This window comes from Oratosquilla oratoria, chromosome 1 (assembly GCF_046742065.1).
Source record: "Oratosquilla oratoria isolate Oo_2021 chromosome 1, ASM4674206v1, whole genome shotgun sequence".
NCBI classification, from domain to species: domain Eukaryota; kingdom Metazoa; phylum Arthropoda; class Malacostraca; order Stomatopoda; family Squillidae; genus Oratosquilla; species Oratosquilla oratoria.
This window is the reverse complement of record NC_134777.1, coordinates 27176035-27202643: the sequence shown is the minus strand read 5'-3', so window position 1 is coordinate 27202643 and position 26609 is coordinate 27176035. Positions and strand designations below refer to the sequence as shown.

Sequence of the window (26609 nt, the reverse complement as noted above, 5' to 3'; positions counted from 1 at the left end):
CAGTATTCAGTTTCTCAATTTATGACGCAAAGGTGATTTGACATTTGGAGATCCGAAGACCCAAAGATTGTGACCCAAGTCGTTTCTACTCGAACGAACTCAGAAGAGTCGCGAATGCGTGACAAGGGCTTAATACAAAAGGTTTACCATCGATGATACTCATCACCTTCATACAAAATCATCAAGATGACCCTTGACCCTTCAAACCCAAGTGTGACCTTTGAATATTTTGCTCAAGCTATCGTCACACTATTTCACCCACGTTGGAGTGACCTCTACGTATTCTTGTGTTCGGTAAAGATCCTCTATCAACCACGGTCACCTCTCCCTCCTCCCCGAAATGCTCAATATCAGTCTCGATAAACTTACCAAAGCTTAGTGCAACCTTCAAAAATGTTATTCTAGCTAGCACCAGACGGTTTTATTCAGCCTTAATGTGACCTCTCTGGCTTAAGCCCCTAACAGCTGATCTAACTCCCGGGTTTCATATCCAGCAATCCGTTAATTTTGGTTTTAATCACCCTTTGCTCATGTTGACCCCCACGCACCTTTCGGTGTATAAATTTACAGCAACAACCCAACCATCCTGCTAAATGAGAAACGCATTCCCTGGTACCAGACTGACCTCAGCACAAAACTCCACTCAGGTCTTCTCAACTCGGCAACAATCCCCTAACACCCCGCTGACGTCAGCATCAAGTCCCACTCTCAATTGAAATCAGCAAAACGTTTTCACCCCGCCATAAACGCGGAAGAAACCAGTCCCCCACCCTCGCCCTAACTCAGCAACAAGCGGTCACCACCCCGTCCTGGCAGTAAGTCCTGCATGACACACAGAACCAGGCAACAAGTCCCTGCCTTCGCTTCATTTAACAAGCTCCCCAGCCTATCTCTGTATTACTCTTCTCGCTGGAAATTACGTAGCAACGCGTCTCTCCGTCGAGCTCAGCAACATGGCACAATGCACGGGCACAGCATTCCGACATGACTCTCTCTCTCTCTCTCCTCCCATGGCAGGTCAGATGTAGATTAAAATACACAAGCAAATGAAACGAGAGGACAAACAATACCAAACCAGGAAAATACAAATATTCAACAATCACGTAAATGTAAACGACTGATAGGCACATCACCACCCACTGGGACCCGCCCACTCCGTCCCGTTTTCCCTCTCCTCCGCCTTAAAATTGAAGCTAAACATCCCCTCTATCTCCCATCTCGAATGGTTTCTTCATGGCATCCACTACTTCACTAAGTGGACTGAAATGGGCTGTTTGGGCTGGTGCATCACCAGAGGGGAGAAGTGGGGGTGGGGGGTCTCTACGCCCTGCCACCATCAAGTCAATTTTTTTTTTTCCGTGGCACATTATTTCCAGTATTGATCCTCCGGAAGCCTGGGCCTGAAAGAGGCAAAGCATTTCACTGGGCTGTATCCCATCTCTCTCTCTCTCTCTCTCTCTCTCTCTGTGTGTGTGTGTGTGTGTGTGTGTGTGTGTGTGCACGAGTATATGTGCAAGTATATTGGTGTATGTGCATGCATATACATGTACTATATATGCATGTGTGTGTGTGTGTGTGTGTGTGTGTGTGTGTGTGTGTGCACGCGTGCAATACAGTAGACCCCGCAGACTGCATTACACCGTCAGCCGAGCACGGAACTCTGTGCGTCACACGACTGCGAAGCAAACGTTTCGAGCGCCCCACACAGCCGCCTGGAACATAAACGTTGGGCGCGCAACATGACCGGGTGGCCATAGCTTAAAGGTTATGTGCCAGTCCGCAGTGCATTCACGACTAGAACTGCGCCCAATTCAAACGTTCAGAGTCACTCTGAACTGCCTCGTCTCTAAACTCAAACGTGAGTAGCTTACTGAAATTGTACACTCACTATGTGTGCTGTCGGACGATTTTATTCAGCTGAATGGTGAGGATGTGTGAGGGGGGGACTTCAGCATTTTGGGGTGTGAACCTGCCGACAATTCAGTCACACTAAGTAACATTATTTTGGATTTCGCATGACGATTTTATTCAGCTGGCAAAAATTTCCCCAATCCTCAAAGGGGATGTCTGGAACCGTTGAAGACAGATGTTATTCTTGAGAATTCTATTCTGGCTAGCGCCTTACTTGTAAGCTTCCATGCCTCTACGGGCTGTGCCGTTTGAACGAGTTTGGGCATCTAATTTGTCTGTTATACGGGTCCGTTGTGCTCGGACCTCAAAGACACCTAGATGTCCCTAACATCTCGATCTGGCGAAGTTTCCTATACTACCAGATTGTGTGTGTGGGGGGGGGGGGTTGGAAGAAGAGAGAAGTGGACTGAGACACATGCATGTTATTCCAGTTGGCCTAACCTGGCCAGTACCCCTAACCTTCGTTAAACACTTAACTTTTCCTTAAACCAGCCTCTAACCCCATCCAGAGCTAATCCCACCTTGTCTCCTATCTTAACATTCAACAACACTCACCTTGTCCTTCGACAGAGAGAGCGAACGAGGATGGTTCGTCCATTTGCCCGTGCTGCACACTTCCAACTTGCCCTGCCCACTGTCTCGTTACACGCATTCCCATGACGCGTGCAATGACAGCCCCACCAGGTCCCGGTGGTATTAAATACCAATGGGAAACTCAGGAGGACGAGGAAGATGTCGGTGGTGGTAAAGGGGCTGGGGAAAATTAAAGTTCCAGAACAGAGGGATCCTCGCCAACAGCGGATTAGCCTTCCGAAGAAGAAGAAGAAGAAAAATAGTGTACTTTCACAACTACGCGACTCTGGGCCGTAAGGGTGTCACGACCAATGTTCCCTCTAATTTTTTGCTGTGCGTGTGAACATAAATTTGTTTGTGTGCAAACTTTTCTTCTCTGAAAAGTATTAGAGCACCCATGGCGGCAAAGTCATTTCGTTTGCAATGGAAGCGCTAGAGTTAAAGGAGGAAAAAAATGTTGGTTTGACGGTTGGCAAGTTACCATATTTTTAAAGAATTTGTAAGCTGATGTTTGGGTGGAGCTTCTTTAATGAATGGATTTTAATATTATTTGAAAATCTTGTGTGCTCACATTTTTTCATTATGTGCGGTAGTTGTAAAACGTGCGTGCGCATATATGCACAGCTTAGAGGGAACGTTGGTCACGAATACCTTCCCATGAGTGTTTTCCCGCGGGGAGTGTGCGGGCGCGCAAACGTGCTCCCAAAGGATCTTGTGGTGCTTCAACTCTGGGAGTAGACGTGTCAAGTTTAAAATTTACGGGCACTTTCCCCCGTCACCGTCCCTCTTGTTAGTCAGCCATAATGTCCGGCTTCCTCGAAGGGGACCAAAGTTACTCTCCCCCACACACACCTCTATTCTCTTTCTTTTTTAAACAAATTCCTTTCTTTCCTCCCCCCCCCCACATGCGCGCCTCTGCGTAACGCTGAGCTTCGTGTTCGCTACCCGACACCCCTTCAGATAAACATGGTCACTCCCACGAAGTAGGCAAAACAAGTTAATTACTTTCCCCCCCCCCCGACACCTAACCTACAGTCTACCTTCAAAATCTTACTATATATTATCAAATCACAAACCTATACCACAGCAACCAATTCTTACTCGTTTCTAACAAGTCCTTCTCAACCTCCACCACCCTGTTGGTCCTTCTCCCATGCCAGCTGTAAAAAGCCTTCCACTTGATCACAACAGCGAAAGAAAATAGAATCTGCAAGTGCTGGCCATGGATATTTGTCACCCAACATACCAAGATTGTGGAAGGCATAGAGACCACTGAATACATAAGTGATTTTCCCTACTTGGACAGAGATGAAAAATCAATGACAACCTTATACACCCGAGATATATGTCGCAATGGTGTGGTTCCTGAACAAAACTAATACCACGTCTAGCATACAAATCATAAGGAAGGACTCGAAATATCGGGTTTGCCATCGTTAGAAGGAAGAGAAGCGACGCGACATGACTGCGATCCCTAGGTCATGGAGTGGAAAGATCATCACAAAGTCATGGGAAAAATTCTGAGGACTATAGACGGGTTCCTTTGTGACGTCATTACGAAATGTAAATAAAGGTGCGCGCGGACCTATGTAGTCACAAACGCAAGGTGGAGGAATGATCATGTTGTAAACCTTTAAAACGTGGCAAAAAATTGATTCCGAGTACCTGTAAACGCGTTTCTGACTACATGGATGCGCGCACACCTTGTTTACATTTCGTAATGACGTCACACGAGAACCCGTCTATTACCAGAAGGATTTCAAGAAACAGTTTTTCGTACACATGCGAATTGTAGAACGTTCATAGAAGTCCAATAGAAAATCACAAATGAACTTTAGGCAAAGTCTGATACATGGAAAGGGGATTGTACTCCATAATTGCAATTTTGGCAAATACAGGAGCAATAATGCACGTACACATTATAAGGGGATCCACAGGTAAATCTGACCAATGAAAACAGACAGGACCTCACGAGCATAGATTTTCTGTAAAGTACATTTCAGTAAATGCACGCACGCACGCATACAAGCATGTAGGTGTGCACGCCCACATCCGAGCGCGTGCACGCTTTTCTTACCATCGTGCCTCGTACCTCCTCTTCCTCATCTCCTGCGTTATTTCCCTTTCCCCTCCCTCCCTCCCAATTTTCACGTTCTCCCCCTCGCCCACTTCCTATCTTTCTATGACATCTTCAGCCTCCATCTGCATTTTACCTCTCGTTTCTATCTCCTTCTTCCCTCTCCCAACCCTGTTCCACTCCCTTCCTCCTCCTCCTCCTCCACCCAAGCAGGGTTGGTTCCTTTCGTAATTGACCCGATGAAGACCCACGTTCGAACCCAACAGCCAAACACTTTGGGCAATGGTGGTGGTCTGGGCTGCAGTGAAGCGCTCCCGTCCTCCAAGACACCACATTCCCCCCTTATGCTGTTACCCCCCCCCAAGTTCCTCCCTCTATATTTTGAGCTCAATTTACTCCCCATTTCCCCAAAAGGTGATCCCATCTCCTTTCCCAAGACGATCCTCTTTTATATTTAGGTTCCTTCCGGGACTAACGACAGGGGCTCTAAAAGACTTACAAACACCCTCGCCTCCATCTGGAGATGCGGCCCCGTGGAGCCGATACTCGATCTCCGGATAGGATCCAAGATCTCAAATTCCACTTCTCCAATTCGATTTTTTTTTTTTTTTTTTTACACGTATAAAGAGCTGTCAACCGCGCCGGGTGTCATACTTCTTTGGGTTCAGTGGCGTCAGCAGCGAAGAACAATGGCTGCTGACGCCTATTTCGAGCGACTTTCCCCTACAGCCATCACCCCACTCCCAAAGACGTCAGTCTTATGTTCTCCCTCCAGAAGTCCTCTTTCCTCCTTTCGTTGAAAGAATATCAAATCCATATTACTAATTATCATTATTTTTATTATTAAGCTCTGTGTGGTTTAAAATCTTTACACTGTGAAATATATACTCGAAATACTTCAAACTACAAATGTTTAAAAACGTTCGTCCTTCAGATAAAACCAAACGATTCGGCGAAGAGTCATCAGTCTTCATAGTGGGAAGTCGTCATCTTCTCCGCTCTCCTCACGCCAAATGACGTTCACGCCCTCCCAGTCTTCACCTCCCCCCAACTCTACCCTACTTTCGCTTCCGACCGACCCATCACCACGCACTCCGCCTTTCGGATGAGCTTCCCACCACATCGGACCTCTGCGCACCGCCACTGACACTTTGCACTTTGGCTCCTGGGCAGCCAATCAAGAGGCAGGCCTGAGTGGGTGGGCCGCCGGGCCGGGGGTTACCCGTCCACGCGCCTTCAAGTGGATAGCCCGAGGAGGAGCCATCCACGCAAATTTCAAGAGGATGGACTTGGGATTCAACTTCACGTCCTCCCATGGGAATACAAGCAAAGAACGGGAAGATCGAGAGAGACAATGACCAAGGGCAAGATAAAAGAAGGAAAAGAGACAAGAGGAGAAAGATGGAGAGGCAGAGATACAGTAGAAGAGAGGAAAGAGTAAGAGGTTGAGTGAGTGAGTGAGTGTGTGTGTGTGTGTGTGTGTGTGTGTGTGTGTGTGTGTGTGTGTGTGTGTGTGTGTGTGTGTGTGTGTGTGTGAAGAGAGGAAGAGAGCGAGAGGGAGAGATGTGGCACGATAAAAGAAAGATAAACAGGAGAAAGATGGAGAGGCAGAGATGCAGTAGAGCACAGGAAGGAGTGAGGGGGAGGGGAGTCAGGGAGAGGAAAGAACGGGGATAGGGGAGGAGCGAGAGCAATATAAAAGGAGGAAAAGAGACAAGAGGAGAAAGATGGAGAGGCAGAGATACGGTATAGGAGAAAGCGTGGGGGTGGGAGAGCGGAGAGAGACGGGGGAGACGGAAGTGGGGGGAAGAGGGAAAAGGGGAGAAAGAAATAGGGGTGATATGGAGAAGAGGGAGAGGGAGAATGGGGGGAGGGAGAATGAGGGAGAGGGGGGAGGGAGAATGAGGGAGAGGGGGAGAGGGAGAGGGAGAAGGAGAGAGGGAGAAGGAGAGAGGTAGAAGGAGAGAGGGAGAAGGGGGAAAGGGAGAAGGCGGAGAGGGAGAAGGGGGAGAGGGTGAGTGAGATATGAGGAGGGAACGAGGGAAAGCCCTCGGACCCTAAGAGCGTAATCCCAAAGGAATCGTGCCTCCGCTAATACCATCACCGGCCTACCGCCGAGGAAAGTGCCACAAAAGGCACCACGGCACAGGCCGACCTGCAACGAGTGGATCGACGAAATATCCTCAGTGGGCATCTCTACAGAAATCCAAACTATGTGTTTGTGCGTGCGTGCGTGTGTGCGTGCAAGGGAAATGACCTCCACGAAAGAACACTAAACATTTGCAGAGAGCCAATGCGATGAATCCCATCCGGCCCACAGCGGCAACAATGCCCCCAATTCTAAAGCCAGCTGGTTTGCCCGAGCCTTCCCTCAGGGCGCCCCCCCCCCTCCTCCTCACTTCATCACCATCACCTGCATGGCGCAAAAAGCCTTTGGCATCGAGTTAAAATAGCAGAGGAGCAGCTTTCCTTGACCTTAAAATACCTGCTCGTTTCCTCTTCTTGGAATATAGCCGGTCAGGTGCAACCTGGGGCGCACTGACAGACCCCCCCCCCTGCTACCAAATCGAAGAAGCAGCTCCATTATGAAGACGTCCTTGTGGACGAAAATTCAACTGGCACGCCCTCCCCTCATTCTCTCTCTCTGCCTACACACACGCACGCACGCATGCACGCACACACACACACACACACACTAACGTTCACAGGTTTTACGGGAACGACCCTAACGCATCCTCTCTCTTAATTTATTTACTTCTAAACTTAACCGCAGGTTATTTGAACGCTTACATTGTGCAAGGCACCATTACATCGTGTGTGTGTATGTGTGTGCGCGCGCGCGCCCGCCTCACCACCATTATATTAGATCAAGTGCTGAACTCGTGACTGACATTTCTTTCCCCGAAGAGTCAGAGAGCTCGTGCTGTTCGATCCACGGGTAATGGCGAGACTTTCCTTACACTACACACTTATCTCCTTGCTCATGGGGGGCAGTGACAGCTTGCAGTGAAGTTCAAGCTTTCCGCGCCCAATGCTATCCACAAAAGCATGCCGTGTGCGCGTGCGCTTGAGCACAATGTCCATGTGTACCGATATCGCGGTAGTTAAGTTCACATATCCATACGAGGAACAAGTTTCCCTGGCCATAAGAAGGCCTGCACACAATGATTCAAATGACTCAATGGAAGAGTACTGCGATGTGTGTGTGGTTGGAGGTGGGGGGGTGAGGGGAAGAGGGAGAGTATGTATATATATATATATATATATATATGTATATATATATGTATATATATATATATATGTATATGTATATATATATATATGTATATTTATATGTATATGTGTATGTATGCGTAAGTAACCACTAGGAAAAGTAAACTAATGAAGCAGAGCGCTTTCGTATAATTGCATCCAGCAATGAAGATGTAATTATACGAAAGCGCTCTGCTTCGTTAGTGGTTACTTAGGCATTTGTGAACACACGTTCCTACTGTTTTTATTGCATATATGTATATATATATATATATATATATATATATATATATATATATATATATATATATATATAATAAAAATGAAGATAAAAAAAAAAACCAAGTAAATGCAATACCTCTTTACTGGCTAGGGGTGGTGACAACGTGATGAACAACATAACATGGCAACTATCACACTAAAGGTGCCACCTGGTAAAGAACAGGAACAGAACCGGTTTGCTTCTATGGGGATGCCATAGAGATGAATATTGGCACCCTGAATAAATGGGCATGTACTGCCAGAAGCCAAAGTATCTTTTTCACACAAAACCTTCATTGTGACATTTTAGTGTCAATGAGTCACCTCATCTTCTTTACAATAGTGGAAAAAATTATTTGCTCTGTAAATGTTCTTACAAAGACAAAAAATCAAAACATGTATGAATAGATTTATAATTGTAACCAAAAATGTATGATTATGCAAGCTTACTTTAACTTTTTTTAACCTAAGCTTTCCTTTATCAAAGGCACGGAATGACACTTTAACTTGGAATACTTTTGTGTCGTAGAAATAGATTGCTAGGGTCCTTGCATGTTCCAGATGCTTTATTTACAAAATACCACAACTTTAGTCCATCTATTAAGTTAGTTTCATCATGATTCACCAGGTTTTCAGGAGGTACACCATCCTAAATCACCTTGGGAAAAAAAAAAAAAAAAAAAAAAAGCTTCTCCAATGATGGATGCTCTGGGTTGAGAAAAGTTCTGGCATATCCTTAGTGCCAACAAGTTTGCATTCTGTCTTTTCAAAAAAGGATCAACTGAAGTCCAGTCTTGATATGTTACTCTTAGTGAGGTACATTTCAGCTTGCTTCGTCTCGAAAAGACTTCAGTCGCAATTCACAGGAGTCAAGCACATAGCCACCCAAGGCTGCTTTCCTCTTTCAGTAGAATGACTGTGGGACCAACAATATGTATTTGTGTGTGATGGTTGTTCAAGATGGACAGTGAAGCTGCCCTCTTTCAAAACCTGTCAACCCGCTCACATTCGTCAGGGGGTGGAGCTCTGAGGGGTTGACACAGTCTCTGGACTGGGCCCAAGATCTCTCTCTATTAACTGTAACTATTTTTCATGCTTTTTCACATATGGGGAACTGGCAACTGCACCACTCCTACTACTTTTAGCCAATGACATAGAAACAGTTCCACACAAAAACAACACGGTCCAAAATTTCATCCCAGAGAGATCTGCTGGAAGGGTCAAAGACTATAGCCAACGGGTGTGGGGTTGCAGGTTTTCTATTGTGAAACTCAAGGTAACAATAATCATTACTATTAACTTTATTATCATTTGGTATTAAGGGAATGTCTCAGGCACAGAGGGGAAGAGGTGCGAGTGGTTATGAATGATAAATTGACATGGTCCAAAGGAATTTATTCTTGTCTCTGTAAATCTTTTAATAAATGAAACAAGAGGATAACCATGTAATGAAACAGTGGGGGTAGAGCATCTTCAGCTGTCAGGCCTTGCTGTGGAGGTGCTGTGTCCTGTTGCACTGCTTCTGACCTGGGCAATGGACTGGGAACCGAGATGCTTTTCATCCAGGAGGAGCTAAGATAAAAGGGACAACAAATGGGTGTTAGATGGGTATGGGGATGGGTGAAGGGTGGGTACATGCCAGTTCTCTTTTCAACCCTGGCTCCCCTCCACCTTTCTAACCATCCTCACGACACCCACAATACTTTTTAAACATTTCATCTCTTACATATTAACCTTCCTGTCTCCTTCAAATTCCAAGTCTGCTTCATACAGTGCCATGGTCACAATAACTCCATTGTTCAGTCTTCTCTTTGTGTTCATCTCCAGATAACTATTTCTCTCCACATTTTTCCTTCACCCTAGACATTTATGTTCTTCCCTTACTCTATAATTCATCTCAACCCACTCGTCCTCCTTTCCTGGTTTCATACAACTCACTTCCTTCAGCCTTTCACCATTTAATTTTACCTCCAATCTACCACAATTGCCCATTATTTTTTGTAGCAAGATTTTGCAAGTTTTTGGCAAAAGGCAAGTACAAATTCTGGGATTTCTTGGATGTGTATGACTCGGTTGACAGAGGTATTATGGGATGTTGTAGATGCGTGTGATAGGGGTAAGTATATTGAGGGTAGTCTAAAGTAATAGAACTTGTGTGAGGGTAGGGAATGGAGAGAGTGAGAGGTACGAGGTGAAGGTGGGGATGCACCATGACTTGTGTAATATCATCATCACTGTATGGGGCAGTAAGGGAAATCAATGTGAAGGTGCTAAGAAGGGGTTTGGATTTTGTGAGAGTAGAGGGAAGTGGGAGGAGTCAGTCATTTGTGATGACACTGCACTCGTAGCTGAATTTGAAGATGGAATGAAGCTGTAGTTTGGGAGGGTTTGTGAGTGGAAGCTGAAAATGTATGCCAACAAAGGGTTTAAACCCATCTTGATTAACCCTTCCTGTACAAGGTGGCACTTGTCCTTTCAATGTGGCAGATGCTAAGCTCTCTTCCTCTGGTAAGGAAGGGTAGAGTTAGATTAGAAATCCAGGTGACTGCTTCATTCATAATCAGGTCTGGTGGATGTAAACAAGTCTTCCCTATACACGAGTGATGACAATCTTACAAACTGCCTTTGTTTTCTGCAGTTATGAAAGAAGTCCCTGAGTTACAATCCCACAATATATAAATATATAGCCCATATCTTTAGCCCTAAAAACATATTACTGTAATAAGTTGTATCAGTTTTATCCATGACAGACAGAAGCACTACAATATTATTTTTGATAGTAGGCCCTCTGTTCAGATTTGAAGGATCCCCTTTATATACAGTATTTTTAGATATCTACATTTTTTAATGGATAGGATGTTACCGCTGCTACCCATAGCCATGGTCATGCTATTGTTATTTTCCTTAATGAACAAAACACTGCAGTAATTTCAAACATACCAGTTAACAAAGCCCAGTAACATAATTATGAAACAGATTAATTCTAAAGTCAGATCAGCTCTCAGAGAAGAAGAAGAAGAAGAAGAAGAGAGAGAGAGAGAGAGATTGGTCTTTGCACTGTTCATGGTTCAATTAACTCTGCATACTTTTAGTGCTTTGTCTCGCTATTCTTTCAATTATTTTATTTCTTCTTCTGTGTAGTATTACAAGGGTGATGTATGGACTACTCCCACACTGGTGTTAAATGTTCTCTATGGTGTTGTTTGAACTGTGGTGTCTGCCAGGGTTCTTAGTGCTTTGACTGCCATATTGAGCTCTTGATTCTAGTTCTATTATATTTAAGGTTTCTCCTTGGAGCAACAATCATTGGAATTTCCACAGTTGTCCTCAAACTTTGTATGTGCAGTCATCAATTACAGTAAATACTCCAGGCGCTACATTGGGGTTGTGCATCCAAAGATGGCTGAGTAATGCACAGCAGATAACAACTTCACCATATTACACATTTTTCTAGAAGCCAAAGCACTATCACAAACTATCTTTTTTGAACAATTACGCATATCTCACTGCAGCTGGTCTTTCCATTCGGACAAACAACCCCAATAAAGTGATGGCTTCAGTGAGCCTGGGGTACTGCATTTACTTTGGTCAGACTCCAGGACAATGAATCTTGGGTAGTCTAAATCTGGGTCCACTTCATCTAGATATGGATCAAGTTTGTTAGCAAGACTGTAGGCTTGAGAATGCAATATTTCTTATTCCAGCTAAGATTGTAGTTATTGACTGTGGTGCTTGGACCAGTTGATAATGCTGACAGTGCCAACTATTACCTTCTGTGGAGAGAGGGTATTTGATATGATGTTACCATTGTAGATTGTTCTAGAGTTTTAGGGGGTTGGGGGGGCTCTTCATTTTATTTGGAAGTAAGTGTTGCAGGGCATGTGTGCAACAGAGATGGTTTTGGGAGCTGTTGCTCTCTCCCATTCAATCAATTATTGTGGAAAACCTGCAGCTCCACAATGGCTATCAATGATTCTTGAAACCTTCCAAAGACCTCTCTGGGAAAAAACTTTGGATTGCTGTCTGTGTTGTATGAGTGCATTTACCTAATTGTAGTATACAAGAAAGGGGCAATGCTCGTTGGGTCCTGTCTTCTATTCTCTAATTTTCTAACATACAGAGACTCAAATTCATGTACGGTTCCACCTTAATCTATATCTTTGGTTTCCAATTATCATATTCAGATTTGAACTCCTGTATTGTTTGAGCTAGAGCTATATCACCTAAGCTATTCCACATAGGAATAGTTTCAATGCCACCGGCTGAAGGTGGTAGGCTAAGAGAGCAGTCATCAGTTGTTAGCTTCCCCATGTGTGAAAAAGTGTAAGAAATACGGTTAAAGTTTATAGAGAGAGATCTTGGGTAGTCTTGTGGTATTCCAAAGGCACCTGTTTAGACACATCCTATCTGCCAAAGACCACACTGCTTAGGATGACAAGTCTTTGATTACATTTGTCTGCAGGAAAAAGTAACTAGTGCATCCCATGTGTACATATAAATCCCTCCCCCCTAACTCAAACATTTAATTACAAGGGTTTGATTGAGAGCTCTCATTTAATACTGTTTTCTATCATAAGAATGAAGGAGGCTGCAAGAGACCATAAGACCTACACCAGGCAGTTCCATGTCTATTACCACCTATCATGCCCACCCACCCATAAAGTTATCTAGCCTTTTCTTAAAACAACCAATAGCTTCAGCACTCACAACATGGTTAAAAGTTGATTCCATTCATCAACCATTCTACTGGTTGACCAGTTCTTGTCCATTTCCTTCTTAAATCTAAATTTGTCAAATTTAAATCCATTACTACAACTTCCTTTCTTGTTTATTATTTACTCTTACACAATTTCACCACTTCACGATCTTCTTTCATCCCGTTTTCAGTCTTCCTCTTTTTCAACACGTGCCTTCTAAATTCTTTACTCATTTGCCCCCTCCATTCTCTTCACCCACCCATATTAGGGGGCTCTGTCCATCTCCTCAATCTGTATCTTTTTTATTGTACATTCCCATTCTTTTCTAGTTACAAAGGATTACAAAGGGAGAGCATGCCAACTTGAGACCTTTTGGTCCATAACTAGGTTGGATGTGGAAAAAAAAAAAAAATAAAAAAAAATAATAATAATAATAATAATAATAATAAAAAATTAAATAAATAGATAATAGTAAACAAACAGATAAATTATAAGAAACTATAATAAACAATTCATAAATAAATAATAATGAATAAAATCAAATAAATGGCAGGCATTACTGCATATTACTTAGGTGTTTATTTAAATGATTCTAACTTCAAACTGTTATGCTGCACTACCTCTGCAGGAAGTTTATTCCATTCATTTACTACACGGTTGGCAAAATTGTTTCTATCCACTTCCAAATTAAACCTACTTTCTGACAGTTTGAGACCATTATTTCTTGTCTGATTTGCTCTAATAATAATATTCACCCTATCAGGACAATACAAAATCTTTTGAGTGATGTGGGCCAGTTCAATGGCTGTTGTCAGTTACCTAAGAGTTTTGCATCTCCTGCAAGAGAGACTCCGGATATTAGATTAACTGACTCCACTCGTTACTTTCTTTTGTAGAAATGGTACTGATGTCCACAATGCATTTAACTCTTATCACCTTCTTTTGTAGAAATGGTGCCAATGTCCAAAATGCATTTCCATAACCAAGTATGATCTCTCTATAAACAATACACTTTTATCTCAACTGTCATTTTCTTACCCTCCCACATTTATTTTACTCATAATGCTACTCATTTTCAGCTTTCTGTGCTCCATTTCCTTATTTGTGCTTACGTCTGTTGGTAAAGAGACTAAATATCTAAAAGACCCTATCTTCACTCTCTATTGATTTTTACAACTTCTCCTTGGCTCCTTTTCCTCCACATTTTTAATATGTACTTTCCTTTTATTGATATTTGCATCACATTTCGTTTTCTCACATTCTCTACAACTTTTGTAGTTCCTCTACTATTACTACTTAATCTCCTTCCCGCACCACTGGTCCCATTTGCCCGGTCCATCAGGGATGCATTGGCAATATCCTATTAAGGGAAAGAGCTGGATAAGAAAACAAACAGCAGGTAAAATTGTTTGTATGGCTGTGAATCCTGGGTACTAACAGACTAAGGAAAATGCTGGCTGGTAGTATATAAAAATACCACAAGAAGAAGAATAACAGTCTCGTACACTATGGAAAGCAGAGAGTAGAGAAAATACAAAAGAGCTTAGGAAACTGACACAGCCACCTTGCAATAACAATAACAACAACTGTTGCATCAAGTTTCATCATCTGGAAATCTACAGCTCCACAGATATCTGAGAAAAATGTTGGATGGATGGATGGATGTATTGTATGTGTGAGAATGTTTCTACATCACCAGCTTAAATTAGTGTGCAATCCATTTTGCAAGACCATCAAAGGTCTCAATAATAAGAACCTTATACTACTGAAGCAAAAATAGGTCACAAGGCGAGATCAGCAAGGCATGTCGCAGGTACAGATTCAAAATGGCTTAGGAAAGCCACTCTGGGACAACCTGAAGGAAGATGTCCTTGCAGAGGTCCTTGACAAAAGATGGAGAAATACCCTAGAGGAAAATGGGGCATGCTGGTGAGGACCCTGCTCAGTGGATGGAGCTGGGCCAACAGAGGGAAATGTGAAGTGGCATCTCGAGTATCACTGGATCAATCTGGTCACCAAGCCACAGATACATTGCCACATTATATCTGTTTACCCATTCAGTATGGGTATCATGTGATATTCGTTTACCTGACAATGTCAGTTTCACATACTGTATTCTGTTGATTTTTTAATTATTTGATAAGATTAGTTTCAAAAGAATGCTTATTCAACTTAATCCCTGTTTAATTCAATACAGGTATTCGCAACTCACACTTGAAGTACCAAATGGGGAACTCTTGGTTACTAGATTCAAACTATCCTAGTTTAAATATGTGGTGGCATATGCCATATTTACAACAAAAACAGTGGTGACATAGCCACATCAACATACACACTGTCAATTATAGAATCATGATGCTGTGCAAGCTTCTCAGCAGCTGGCATAACATCAAAACCACACACCTTAACTCCATAATCATTTCTCTATGTGCTATTAGAGAGCTTTATCTAAAGCTCTCAACCACACATTATACATTTCCTCAACTTAAAGGCAGCAGATTTGTTTGCAAAACCACCAAAAATTATTTTTGCTGCAAACTTTGTGGAAAGAGAGGAGAGAGGAGAGATGAGAGAGAGGGAGGGAGGGAGAGAGAGAAAGATAGAGATTGAGAGACCCTACTCACTTCTTAATTGGATCAAATATCTGAGCAACATGTATATTCTCTCTTTCTCGTTACACCAACACTTCCCTTGGAGGATACAATTACAATTATACAGCAGTTATAAATTGTACAATCACAATTGCAAAATCTTCAGTAAAAATTAAGCAAGTTTAGAACAGCTCAATGAAAGTGTACACAATTATTTAAACAAAGCACAAACTATGCTGCCGTGGGGTAACTGTCTGTTTTAGAATCAGGAGTCACTCTGCTCAGAGTTGGAATGTCAAAATATAAACATATCCAGACCACAAGATTTTGTCTGTTGCATCCAAAAGCTGTGGAGCAAAGGTACACATTCAATGTAACATTAAGTATGAGCCTTATGTGGTGTCTTTTGTGGAAGGAAATTTTGTTGTGAAGATGGCCATGATACTCACCCTTACGAATTTCACTTTATTTCATCACATCCCTATGAAAACTTTCCACATCTTATATTCTTTCCCTGAAATTTCATATTTGTGTTGTGTACAGTCATTAAAACTGGGAAAATTACTTTTTATATAACAGTTCCTAATTTCAGTCTAACAAGTTTTAATATCACTTTCACATCCCTCCAAAAAGGAGAAACCCTAAAACTGATAGACTAGTGACCCTGACCAGCATGAAAGCTAAATTATACAAGAGGATTATACGACGGGTACCTTGAGCACGAACATTTTGGCAGGCAATTTGTTTTCTGAACTGGATGATCATGTATACTGAACCTGGTGAACTTCTATTCAAGAGATGTTGATGTGCTACAAGAAAGAAGGACCAATAATGGGTACCACCTTGTGGCAGTCTTGCAAGATGGGCAGTGGAGCTGCCCATAACATGTCAACCCCTATATCTCCATCTGGAGGTGCAGCCCTGGGGGACTGACGATTTATGGACTGGGCACCAAGATATCTGCCAACTTCAGCTGAATTTCTTGCACCTTTTCATGCATGTATAGCTGAGAACCAGCAACTACTCCCTATTTCGAGCCACTGACGCAGAAACAGTCCTAGACAAATATGCACACACAATAATCATAAGAGATCTCTGGGAGGGCCCAAGGACTGAGAGGACTATGTGTAAAGGTGCATCTTTCTGAATAAAGTAATTTCAAGCAACCCAGAGTATGTTAGGCACAAAACTGGCAATGTTTGAACTACCCCTATCATGGGATAGGAGGGAAGGGGAGGGGGACTGATTTATACTTTCACAACTTATGCACCACAGCTGGCTTGAAACAAGTGTGTATTTGAAAACTACCTTTCCACTGATTTGGTATATCAAATGACAACTACAAAAACTGGAGCATATTGGTGGGCCCTCTTGGACTGAGCAAAGGATTTCCTGGAAGACAGATTCACAAAGAAGGTAGTACAGGATATGATGTCAGGATGTAAGGAAGCGACTTGTGGAGTTTCAAAAGGGCACAAGTAATATTCTTAATTCATGTAAATCCAGCACAACAAAATAGCAGCTGAAAAGACAAATCTCCCTCAACAAGCTAGGATTATGTCCAACACAAAAAAGAAGGTTTCCATTCCCCAAAGAGTCCTAAGTAACAAGATTACCTCTCAAGCATGAATCCAAGAAGCACCCAATGGTCAGATTACATGCTTAACCTTTCCAACTGGACAAACACCCTACTATACTTGGACTAGTGACTCACTTGACATACATATTGCCTTCACTGTTGATAACCAAACAGCAAAGGCAAATATACTGAACACGATTAGAACAGCAGCTGGTAGACGATTTGGCTTGCTGAAACACTTATCACTGTGTATATAAACACCTCACAGAATCTATAATTGTCTATGCACCCAGTGCATGGTATCTTGTGATAAAGAAAACATGGCATCCTGTAAACCCCACAAAATATGAGTGAGGAGCCTCAGCTAGGAGGCGCACAGCTGTGGAGCCATCATTAGTTTGCCCTAGGCACTTGGGCTGTTGGGGCAGGTGGTGGTCATTGCTGGTAATCTGAGAGGAGTGGGGGATTTGAACTCAACTAAGCAAATGTGAGACCAGTATGATTACAATTATGTCACTAATGCACCACAAATAAGGCTCCAAATATTACTACAAGACCATTACACACAAACCAAAATCCTCCTCATAGACCAGCACAGTTCTATGAAAGTCCAAAAGTCCACTCACCCCTCACATTACACAAGAACAGCCCACCTGACAAAATGAAAACCTCAGAAGTGTTCTACTCATGAGCTTTATTTGGTTTGGAGCCTGGGGCTTTATTTTGACCTCCACCCTAACTTTTTTAAGTGAAACCTACCATCATTAATGTTAAGAGCATAACTTATAATGCTCAAGTCTGCCTGGAACTGGCCCAGATAGGTGTCAGAGGTTGAGTTTATTGCCACATTATCATTTATGTATGATAAATGGTACGAGGAACACGGTTCACATCCATTTCACAATTTTTTTTTCATCTAATCTTGATCCTTTTTGGCTACCTCCCTTGTAAGGGGGAAAAAGCCTTGGTATATGTATGTAATCTTGATCCAAGGGTCTTGTATGGGGTACTGGGACATGTCTGGCCTCCCTAGTCATACTCATACTGGTACTAATTGTATTGATTCTGCCCCCCCCCCACCTTTTAAAAGGAAAAAGAAAGAAAAAGGCCCTGGGTCCTACACAGATATCTTTTAGGTCTTGTAGGCAAGTTCAGGTGTCAACACCATGGTCTGTCTGGGGACAGACCACTCCCACACCTCTGCCCAAGCCTTGCATTTTGGAGCTGGTCTGCAATAACTTTCACTGGTACACCATAATAAAAATGAAATGATAAAATACAACAGCAGCATAAGATTGACCACAGTTAGAACCATCAGTAAACTACATACCATAATAACCAGCCCCACAACACATTCATACAAAAAGACACACAGAGGTTAAGGATGAGGCCTATAGTAGTGATCTTGCAAGACACAAAGATAATCACCTCCCTGTTGCCCATCTCCAATTCCTGTCATCCCACCTCTACACTAAGAGCTTCTTTTGACTTGAGTGTGGTACTGTTGTAATAATTATGGCCTTGACTTTCATCAAATGGGGCACATTGTCACCAACTTGTAATATAATAAACAACAAAATGAAAATGCCTCCTAACCTTATTGTCTTTTTACTAAGCAGCTGCAAGTAAACAATATATTTTGATACTTTCAATTCCAACAAGTTTTGAAACAGCTAAGTGAAGCTAAACCTTGAGGAATACCAAGAACTATCAATTACTATCAGAAACACCAAAACTCTAGCCATGCCAAATGTTGATACATTACATAATTACCTGATCACATTCTGTGTGCACTGAAAGGTTATGTACCTTTCACTCATCTATCGACTTAGGTTATGTTTCCACCATCAATTACCACACTGATTTTGTTATTTCTTTTGCACTAGAGTTCATTTAAGCCACTGTAACTTATCCATATCAGACTGATTCTGTTAAAGCAACTGGCAGGGTGGTTTTATCTACCCAACTTCAGCTGCCAACGTTGCCCACTGTTAACTATTAGTTTTTCATCGTTTCTACTTAACATTCACGTTTCCTGCTGTTTAGGTACTAAACTTTACACATCCGTACGTATCGTACCACTGCTAAATTATTCAATAAATGTACCACCTACACCTTTGAAAATAAAGACAAGAAAGAGTATCTGGCACTTCATTCAATGGAGCACGAGATAACAATATAAAAAAGTGGTGGGCTTATCGAAAAAATAAAGATAAATAATTAACAGGAAGTATCAGCATAGAATCTGGTAGAGTGGACAGGGGCGCCTTGTGATCACTAACATTAAATACATAACTATACCCACTTAAATTTCTTGCCCGTCTGATAAAGTAAAAATGTCATTACGATTCAGATGAATGATAGACTATGATGGCCACCCCTGAAACACGATTATACTTTGTGCTTGAAATGACATAAGTGAAAAGTACAAGAAGGGGTGGGTGGGGGGGACGTGTGGAGTAACTCCGAGGGTTAGCTACCCCCGTCTCCACCGATGACACTTGCCTAAACATTTCGTCTAGATTCAACCTGAGCTATGACTACATGTACAACCTTGATACGACACACTAATAAACTTTTTGCAAGCCCATACGTTGAGTATTAATGTATGATATTGTCTTACTTACCAATTCCTCCTCAGGAGAGAGGTTTGCTTCCATCTTGGGGCATCCTGTCGTCGGAAACTACTGAGAGACAAAAGAACTGCGGGAATCTCCGTGCGTACAGCCTTTCGTCTACTTCAGGTGTGTTCTTATTTGGTTCTCATAATCCGAAATCTGTAAAGAATCAGAGATAAGAAGGATACGGTGCATTTTTTTTTACAGTATAGTAAACCGGGTTTTGTATTTTATTTTTTTAAAAATCACTATAAACTGGCATGTTGAACTCAATAGTGCAGGTTTATAATTATGATACTGCAAGGGAGTGTAATCTCGTTCTTCTGCAATATTGCATGATTATTCATGCAAAGCAAGAAATAAACGTGTAAAATAATCTGATTTGAATGTTAAACTGACATTCTAAATTATGATGAAAATATGAAAAACCCAAACTCCAAATTGAACATTGTAGAATCACAACCCACCAATTCCGTACGTCTCAACCAAGTAGTTTTATCTAAATATTCGTCTAACATATTATCATCAACCATTCAAATTCAGAATAATACATGTTTTAATTGGCCATTCACCTGTAAGATGTGAGAAGGGTTTGCCCTCAAGTGAATGAATTCGCCTTGTAGTAGCCTATTACTCGTAAATGCTCAAGACGCAATAAAACGCAGCGAAATTGTTAACAAAAGCGGGCCCAAAGCCAGGACATTTTTGAGGGGTGAGGGTATTTCTTTCGTTTGGGATCTTATTCTTTATATGGATATTTCTACGACAACGTCTTGTACAAACATGCAATATAATTTTGTTGTACAATCAATCAAATAATTCGTTGCCCCATGTCTCTTGTAGATCCACGATGTCGTGACCGCATCAACTCTAAAATCCTTGTTTTGAGATATTCGATGGTAAAGGGTTCAATGCTCATCTGCATCTTGTAGTTTTGCAAACCTGGGGATTGACATCAGAATTGTTACTTTATGGCGTTAGATTCCCGCAAGTAGTCAATGCGTTATTCCTTCTAATAATGTATAAAATATGTCGAGTTAATGCAGTCTGCCTGTTGAGACCCTGATATAATGGTGAGACAAGATTAACCCACCTGAAGAATATGGTTCGTCTGCATAGATAACAAAATTGTGAAAAATATATATATTTTTAATTAATTAATGCGTTTTGCCTATTTACGGTAGTACAGCTCCCAGGTAAACCGTCAACGGCCACCGGATAGGTCCATAGGTCACTCAAAGAAGAAATATTGTGTTTGGGAATTGTTTTATTGTCTGACAATGGAAAAAATGCTCAGTGTCCTCTGTGTGATGGTTGCATATACACCAGTATGGTTCTGTGGCCCTGTTCTGTGATGGGACTTTCCTTGCATTGGATGATTCCCTATACATAAACATGCTTATGTGAATCTTACTTATCACGGAAAGGATTTTCAGTGGGGCTCATGTCGGGTGTTTGGGGGTCTGTATTGATTGTTTTTTTTTTTTTGTGATCTTGGTGTGATTACTTCCTTTTTTAGTATAGTTTGGTAAGTCGTGCATTATTATTTTATTTTTTCGTTCAACTGGTCGTACTTTTGAGATGGTTGAGCAGGGTTAGGGCCTAGCATACAGTAGACTCAGTAGAATTGTGTACTTATAAATTTAATGTGATATTCTGTGGGGAGGATTTTTTTCACTAATGAGTGTAGATGTTCTAATGGGGCGGTTTTGGTGCATTCTGTTAATTTCTATATAGTTTGTAAAGAGTGTATGTTTTTCCTGGTTAATTGTACAAAATATGATAGTACATATATAATATTTATTGACTTCATTATAGATATTTTATTTCATTAAGATATTATCATTGTCATTAATTTCTTAAGCACTTTTGGCGGGATAAGCTTCCCATAGCCTACCCGTGGGTACGATACTGAGAGGTCAAACCCAGTAAGAGGATGATTTTTGTCGGTTAAAATCGTGCGACAGTAGCCTCATGGAAGTTAACGTATAACTATAAATTTTAGAATTATTAAGAGATGTCATCATGAAAAATGGCTGTAAAAACTATGCTAATGCTAAAATACTGCCTAATACTAAATACTGATACTAAAATATCTAATCCTATACTATGGCATTACTATAACAATAGGTTGAGTTATGGTTTTGAATTTTAATAAAATTATATGGTCTAGCATATGATTTGATTATCTTATTTCGTGTGGCACCCGCCAGACATTTGTACACAGCTATGAGGATTCCCTATTCGTTTATGGGTCAGAACACAGCTCATTTAGCCGGTACACGGCAATGGTCATCTTAGGGATGAACCCTTGAGACTGATGGAATTTAAGAAATTTATCTTAACCAACGCAAGGCGTTGATATTCAGTTGAGGGAGATTTCTTAGCACGAATTAGAGCTATCTAGATTAAATAATCCGCACATGTATTGCGTTTTAGAGATTGCACTCAAATCAATGCTGGGCGATTTTGTTCAGCTAAGGGAGCTTTGAGTAAGGAATACCTTACTGTAGTCTTCTGGAAGAGGCCAAGCTTGGGCCTGTGTATGAGTTTAAACTGTATAAACTCCTTTGGAATCGGGTTGCCTTTTTTTCTTACCTTTGCCAAACTCTTATTCTTCGGGAGCTAAGGAGTTAGGGTAAGGTTTCTCTCTCTCTCTTTTCAAGTATCCCATCCTTCACATTGATGTTCTTCAGCCCTCTGGAGAAGACCATTTCAACACTGGATAGAATCGTCCAACTGCTATTATGTTTCAGTTTCAAGCCCCATTCGTAAACTCTGTGGACTCCCCAGAGGTCCATTCGACCCCAGGATGAAACCACTAGGTTGTAGCCTTCTCGATCGTTCCCTCCCGTGCCAAATGGAAAAAATATTTTTTATTCCAAAGTCCAGCTACCGGTAGGATATTCATGCACGTGGTGTCCCGTCGGTAGCGAACTTATTAATTAAAAAGAGGATGAAAAAAAAAGTATCTTGTAGGATGTAGAATCGTGCTTATTAATTCTATTTCACAGTTTCATAGAAAAAGGCCAATTTTAATATTAATAGAACTGCCAGAGAAAACAGATTTTCTTGTGGCACGTTCAGTCCTAGCATGGGAACAGGCATAGGTAAACAGGAGCATGCATATCCTTTCTTTGTGATTATGTGATGGAAAACTGCCTCTACCGAAGATAATTGTATCGGAAGGTCTGAACGCTGTTTTATTTATTTATGTGTATGTTTGTTCACTTGTGTCCGATCATAGCCGTTCGCTAGGTTTAAATTTGTTATTTTTCTAACCCTTTCACTTCTGTATGCGGTTTATACAACTGTTATGACTGACTTAGACAATTATTCTGAGCCTAGGGGAACCTGGGTAGCGGAAAGGTTAAACCTATTTTGATTAATCTTCTGACATGTACGAGAGGTGATTGAGAAATTCGTGGTTTAAGGTAAAAAACTATTTCATGATAAATTGATACATTTATATTTCAACGTAATCCCCTTGCAAGTTTACACACTTATATCAACGGTCGTGGAGTTTATGGATCTCCTCTTCGTAGAAGCTTGAGTCTTGGTCCTCCAAATACACCTCTACGGCATCGACGACGTCATTATCCGTGGTGAAATGTTGACCACTGAGCTCTTTTTTTTCCATCTTGGGAAATAGATAGTAGTCTGAGGGAGCCAAATCAGGTGAATTGGGCGGATGTTCAACTATCTGGAAGCCGCAATCATGTATGGCAGCAAGAGTCATGGCGGATGTGTGCTGGCGCATTGTCCTGATGGAAAAGCACCACTAATGACAGATTTCCACGCCGTTTTTTTTTTAATTTTCTCTCTCAGCTGCCTTATTAAGTTGGCATAGTATGGTCCAGTAATGGATTCATCCTTTGTCAGATAATCCACCAGTAGTACCCCTTCAGAATTCCAAAAAATGGAAGCCATCACCTTCCCTGCAGAGATCACAGACTTGACCTTCTTTGGAGCTAGAGATCCATGATGCTTAATTTTTTTATTGTTCTTTCAACTCAGGCTGGAAGTGGTGAACCCAAGTCTCATCCATGGTCACAAGTCGCCAGACAAATCTTTGTGGATCAGTATAAAAAAAAATGGCAAGATTGTTCTTTGACATGTTGCATAGGAGCCAATTCTGATCAAGTCCAAGACGTTTTGGAACCCATCGAGCTGGGATCTTCGTCATTTCAAGATGGTTGTGGATAATTGCATGAATACGTTCCTGGGAGATGCCCAACTCTGTCGCAATAAAACGTTTAGACAAACGTCGATCTGTGAGTAATATGTCATGGATTTTGTCAATAATTCCTTGAGTGGTGACAGTGGCAGGCCTACCTTGACAAGGGTCATCTTCCAGGCTGCCCGTGCCCCATTTGAAATCAGCTGACCATTCTTTATGCTGTATGAAGGAACATTGTCTCATTGAGTAGCCACCATTTCCTCGTGAATTTCCTCTGGAGTTAAGCACTTGATGTGGATGTATTGAATGACTGCCCGATGACCAATTTTGTCCATTTTCTCTACAATATCTTACTGTCCCAAATAAACATGTGAAAAATTATATTATATTATATATATATATATGTATTATCCATCTGGACAGAGGGAGATAGGAGGGTGGTAAAGAAACACACAACTGGTCTAAAATAGGGGCGGAATTAACAATAAACGATTGGCCACGGGAAAATGAGGAGGCGGGGCTTAGAGCGGACAAATCGTCCGCCAGATCAACAACTAGGAGACGCCCTCCAGATGATATATAATCTTGTAATCCCATGTATTGTCTATACTCGTTGCATTGAGAAATGGCCGTTAGGGCGGAGCACTGGGAGTCCCCCTGTGTTGCCACATATAATTATTTTATTATTTTATTTTATTCTATAATTTTATTATATATTTTTATAATGTTGCCACTTATAATCATATTCCAATTTTTTTTGTCACACACCACCACTGAGGTAAAAATCAAAGCAATGTTTTCTATACAAAGGTTTCGTTTCCTCGAGTCAGACATGGCATATGAGCAAGGAAGAGCGACGTTGCCCTACATTTATTCTCTAGCCCCGCCCCCCTCACACTGCATTCAGTGTGAGCCGTGCGGGCCGTGTTATCTGTGGAGATGTGGCATCACTGGGAAATCTCCTAACCCCGCCTTAGCGATCACTTCTCGTTGCGCTGACTATAGTCTCTCTGAGGGTGTAAATCCGAAACGTTAGAGGAATAAACTCAGCTCTGACTCGTGTGTTTCTTTACCACCTTCCTATCTTCGTGTATATATATATATATATATATATATATATATATATATATATATATATATATATATATATATATATATATACAATACTGAATGGGTCCCAGTGATTAGAGATACATTTTAACAACCACAATGCATTTTAATTCTAAACCAACATCTCTTTTGATAGTGTAGTTGTTAAGTTACTACGGCACTTGTCATGTGATTGCTGAGTTCGAGTCCTCGGCAGTACCGCATTTCAATTTCTGCATGTCGGCCTCCATTCGGTCTCCCGATGTTGATGGCTAAGAATTTAAGTGCATTGTAGTTGTTAATATATATATATATATATATATATATATATATATATATATATATATATACATATATATATATATATTACGTCAAAGGCTTGAAATTTTTTATACCGGCTTATGAAAGATTAGATTTTGTGTGAAAAAAACTACAATCCTGTATCTCGTGTCCTTCTACCATAGGCCATGAATTTTTCAATCACCCCTCGTACATTGGTTCTGGATGTTGGTAAACTATTTTACTCAGGCAAGAGAATACCCACCTCATCGCAGAAAATGGGTTAATTAACACTAAGATTAACGAGGTTGTTCAACACTTTTGATCGCCACAGATCCTGTTATTTACATTTTTAAAAGAGGCTAGGACAACGGAAAGGAGAGGAAGAACATAACAAACCAGCAACGGTAGTCGAAGAATGAGTTGTGTGATCAAGTTGTTGCAGGTAAACTAAACTAAGATAATAAATAATTGAAAAATCTAAAATGAGGTTTGAAAAATGAAATACGGTAGTATAAAATGAAGGGCAACGCTGGACCCATTCTTTTAAGCCAAAGCACAGTCTCTTAAATCTAAATTACCTTTGGCATTATACGTGGTGCTGCATGTTCACCTACATCAACACTACTCGTTATCACCGTGTTGGCGCATCCCTGTATGTGCATGCAGCCACTTCCTAGCCGAGGTGGTGACGGGACGATCAGTGAAATAACCTTGACCGCAACCAAATTAAAGATATATTCAGCCAGCGGCGGTGTCACTAAAATTGTCCGCAGCAATCAGAGTAAAATCGTCTGACGGCAGCCGAAATTAAATTGTTTGGCGACCAGGTGGCCAGAATTAGAATAAATAAATAGATAGGCAAATAAATAAATAAATGCATCTGTATTGGCTTCCCTTGGCTAATCTGTAAAATCTACTGGCATGGGCCAGACTCGAACATAGGCACCAAGGTTTCAGGCCCTATTCTCTGCCAAAGAGGAGAAGCCACATCATGGCGTCAGCCGGAATAATGTACTACATTCGTCTGAGTAAATTTGTAATAATCCATAGGGCGGTTGCTTCGATATAACTTTGTCCAACACGAGTCCAGGTTCTACCGACAATGTGAACATTTATAAAAAAAAAAAAGTTAAAGGCTTCGGTCACAGCCAAACGTCTCATGGTGTAACCCATCATATATACGTCATGAATATATGAGTCAATTGGTCTTCAACCCTTCTTGTTACGATGACGTAACCTAATATGGTAAGATTATCTGGCGTTAACCAAAATAAATTCTGCAAACATAAGACCTACGCCAACCTGTTTATTTTTTACTTTCATCTTTGTGTTCAGGCAATGCGTTCCATAAACTCACCATAAAAATTGTATATTGATCCCATCCACTATCTCTTCACACAAATCTCATTTATGTTAATAAAATAAATTTACTAAGACTCTCCGACGTAACCAATAAACATAAGAGTGAACTGCAACATATATTTTTGACATTTCAAAGA

The 26609-nt window shown here is 41.4% G+C and overlaps 2 protein-coding genes across 4 annotated transcripts in view; both read right to left on the bottom strand.

Annotated features, from left to right (window-relative positions):
- The window catches only part of Ptpmeg2 (Protein tyrosine phosphatase Meg2), a 520977-nt gene extending 501272 nt beyond the window's left edge, over nt 1–19705 (bottom strand). The window contains exon 1 of one of the 3 annotated variants that reach the window (XM_076197078.1): nt 19569–19705. In XM_076197078.1, the coding sequence (XP_076053193.1) occupies nt 19569–19601 (33 nt within the window). In that variant the 5' untranslated portion in view covers nt 19602–19705. Of the gene's footprint in view, nt 1–18714; nt 18992–19568 lie in introns of those variants that run through there. The other 2 variants (XM_076197115.1, XM_076197125.1) reach the window with 2 other exon arrangements.
- A 3851-nt stretch (nt 19706–23556) lies between these two features.
- Nucleotides 23557–23982, bottom strand: LOC143027634 (protein GVQW3-like). Its single transcript, XM_076189024.1, has one exon. It carries the CDS (start codon nt 23980–23982, stop codon nt 23557–23559), a length of 426 nt encoding a protein of 141 aa, XP_076045139.1.
- Between the last annotated feature and the right edge of the window lie 2627 nt (nt 23983–26609).

Excerpts from the sequence above, each read along its gene's own strand:
- LOC143027634 (XM_076189024.1), bottom strand. The coding sequence starts at position 23,982 with ATGAGACAATGTTCCTTCATACAGCATAAAGAATGGTCAGCTGATTTC.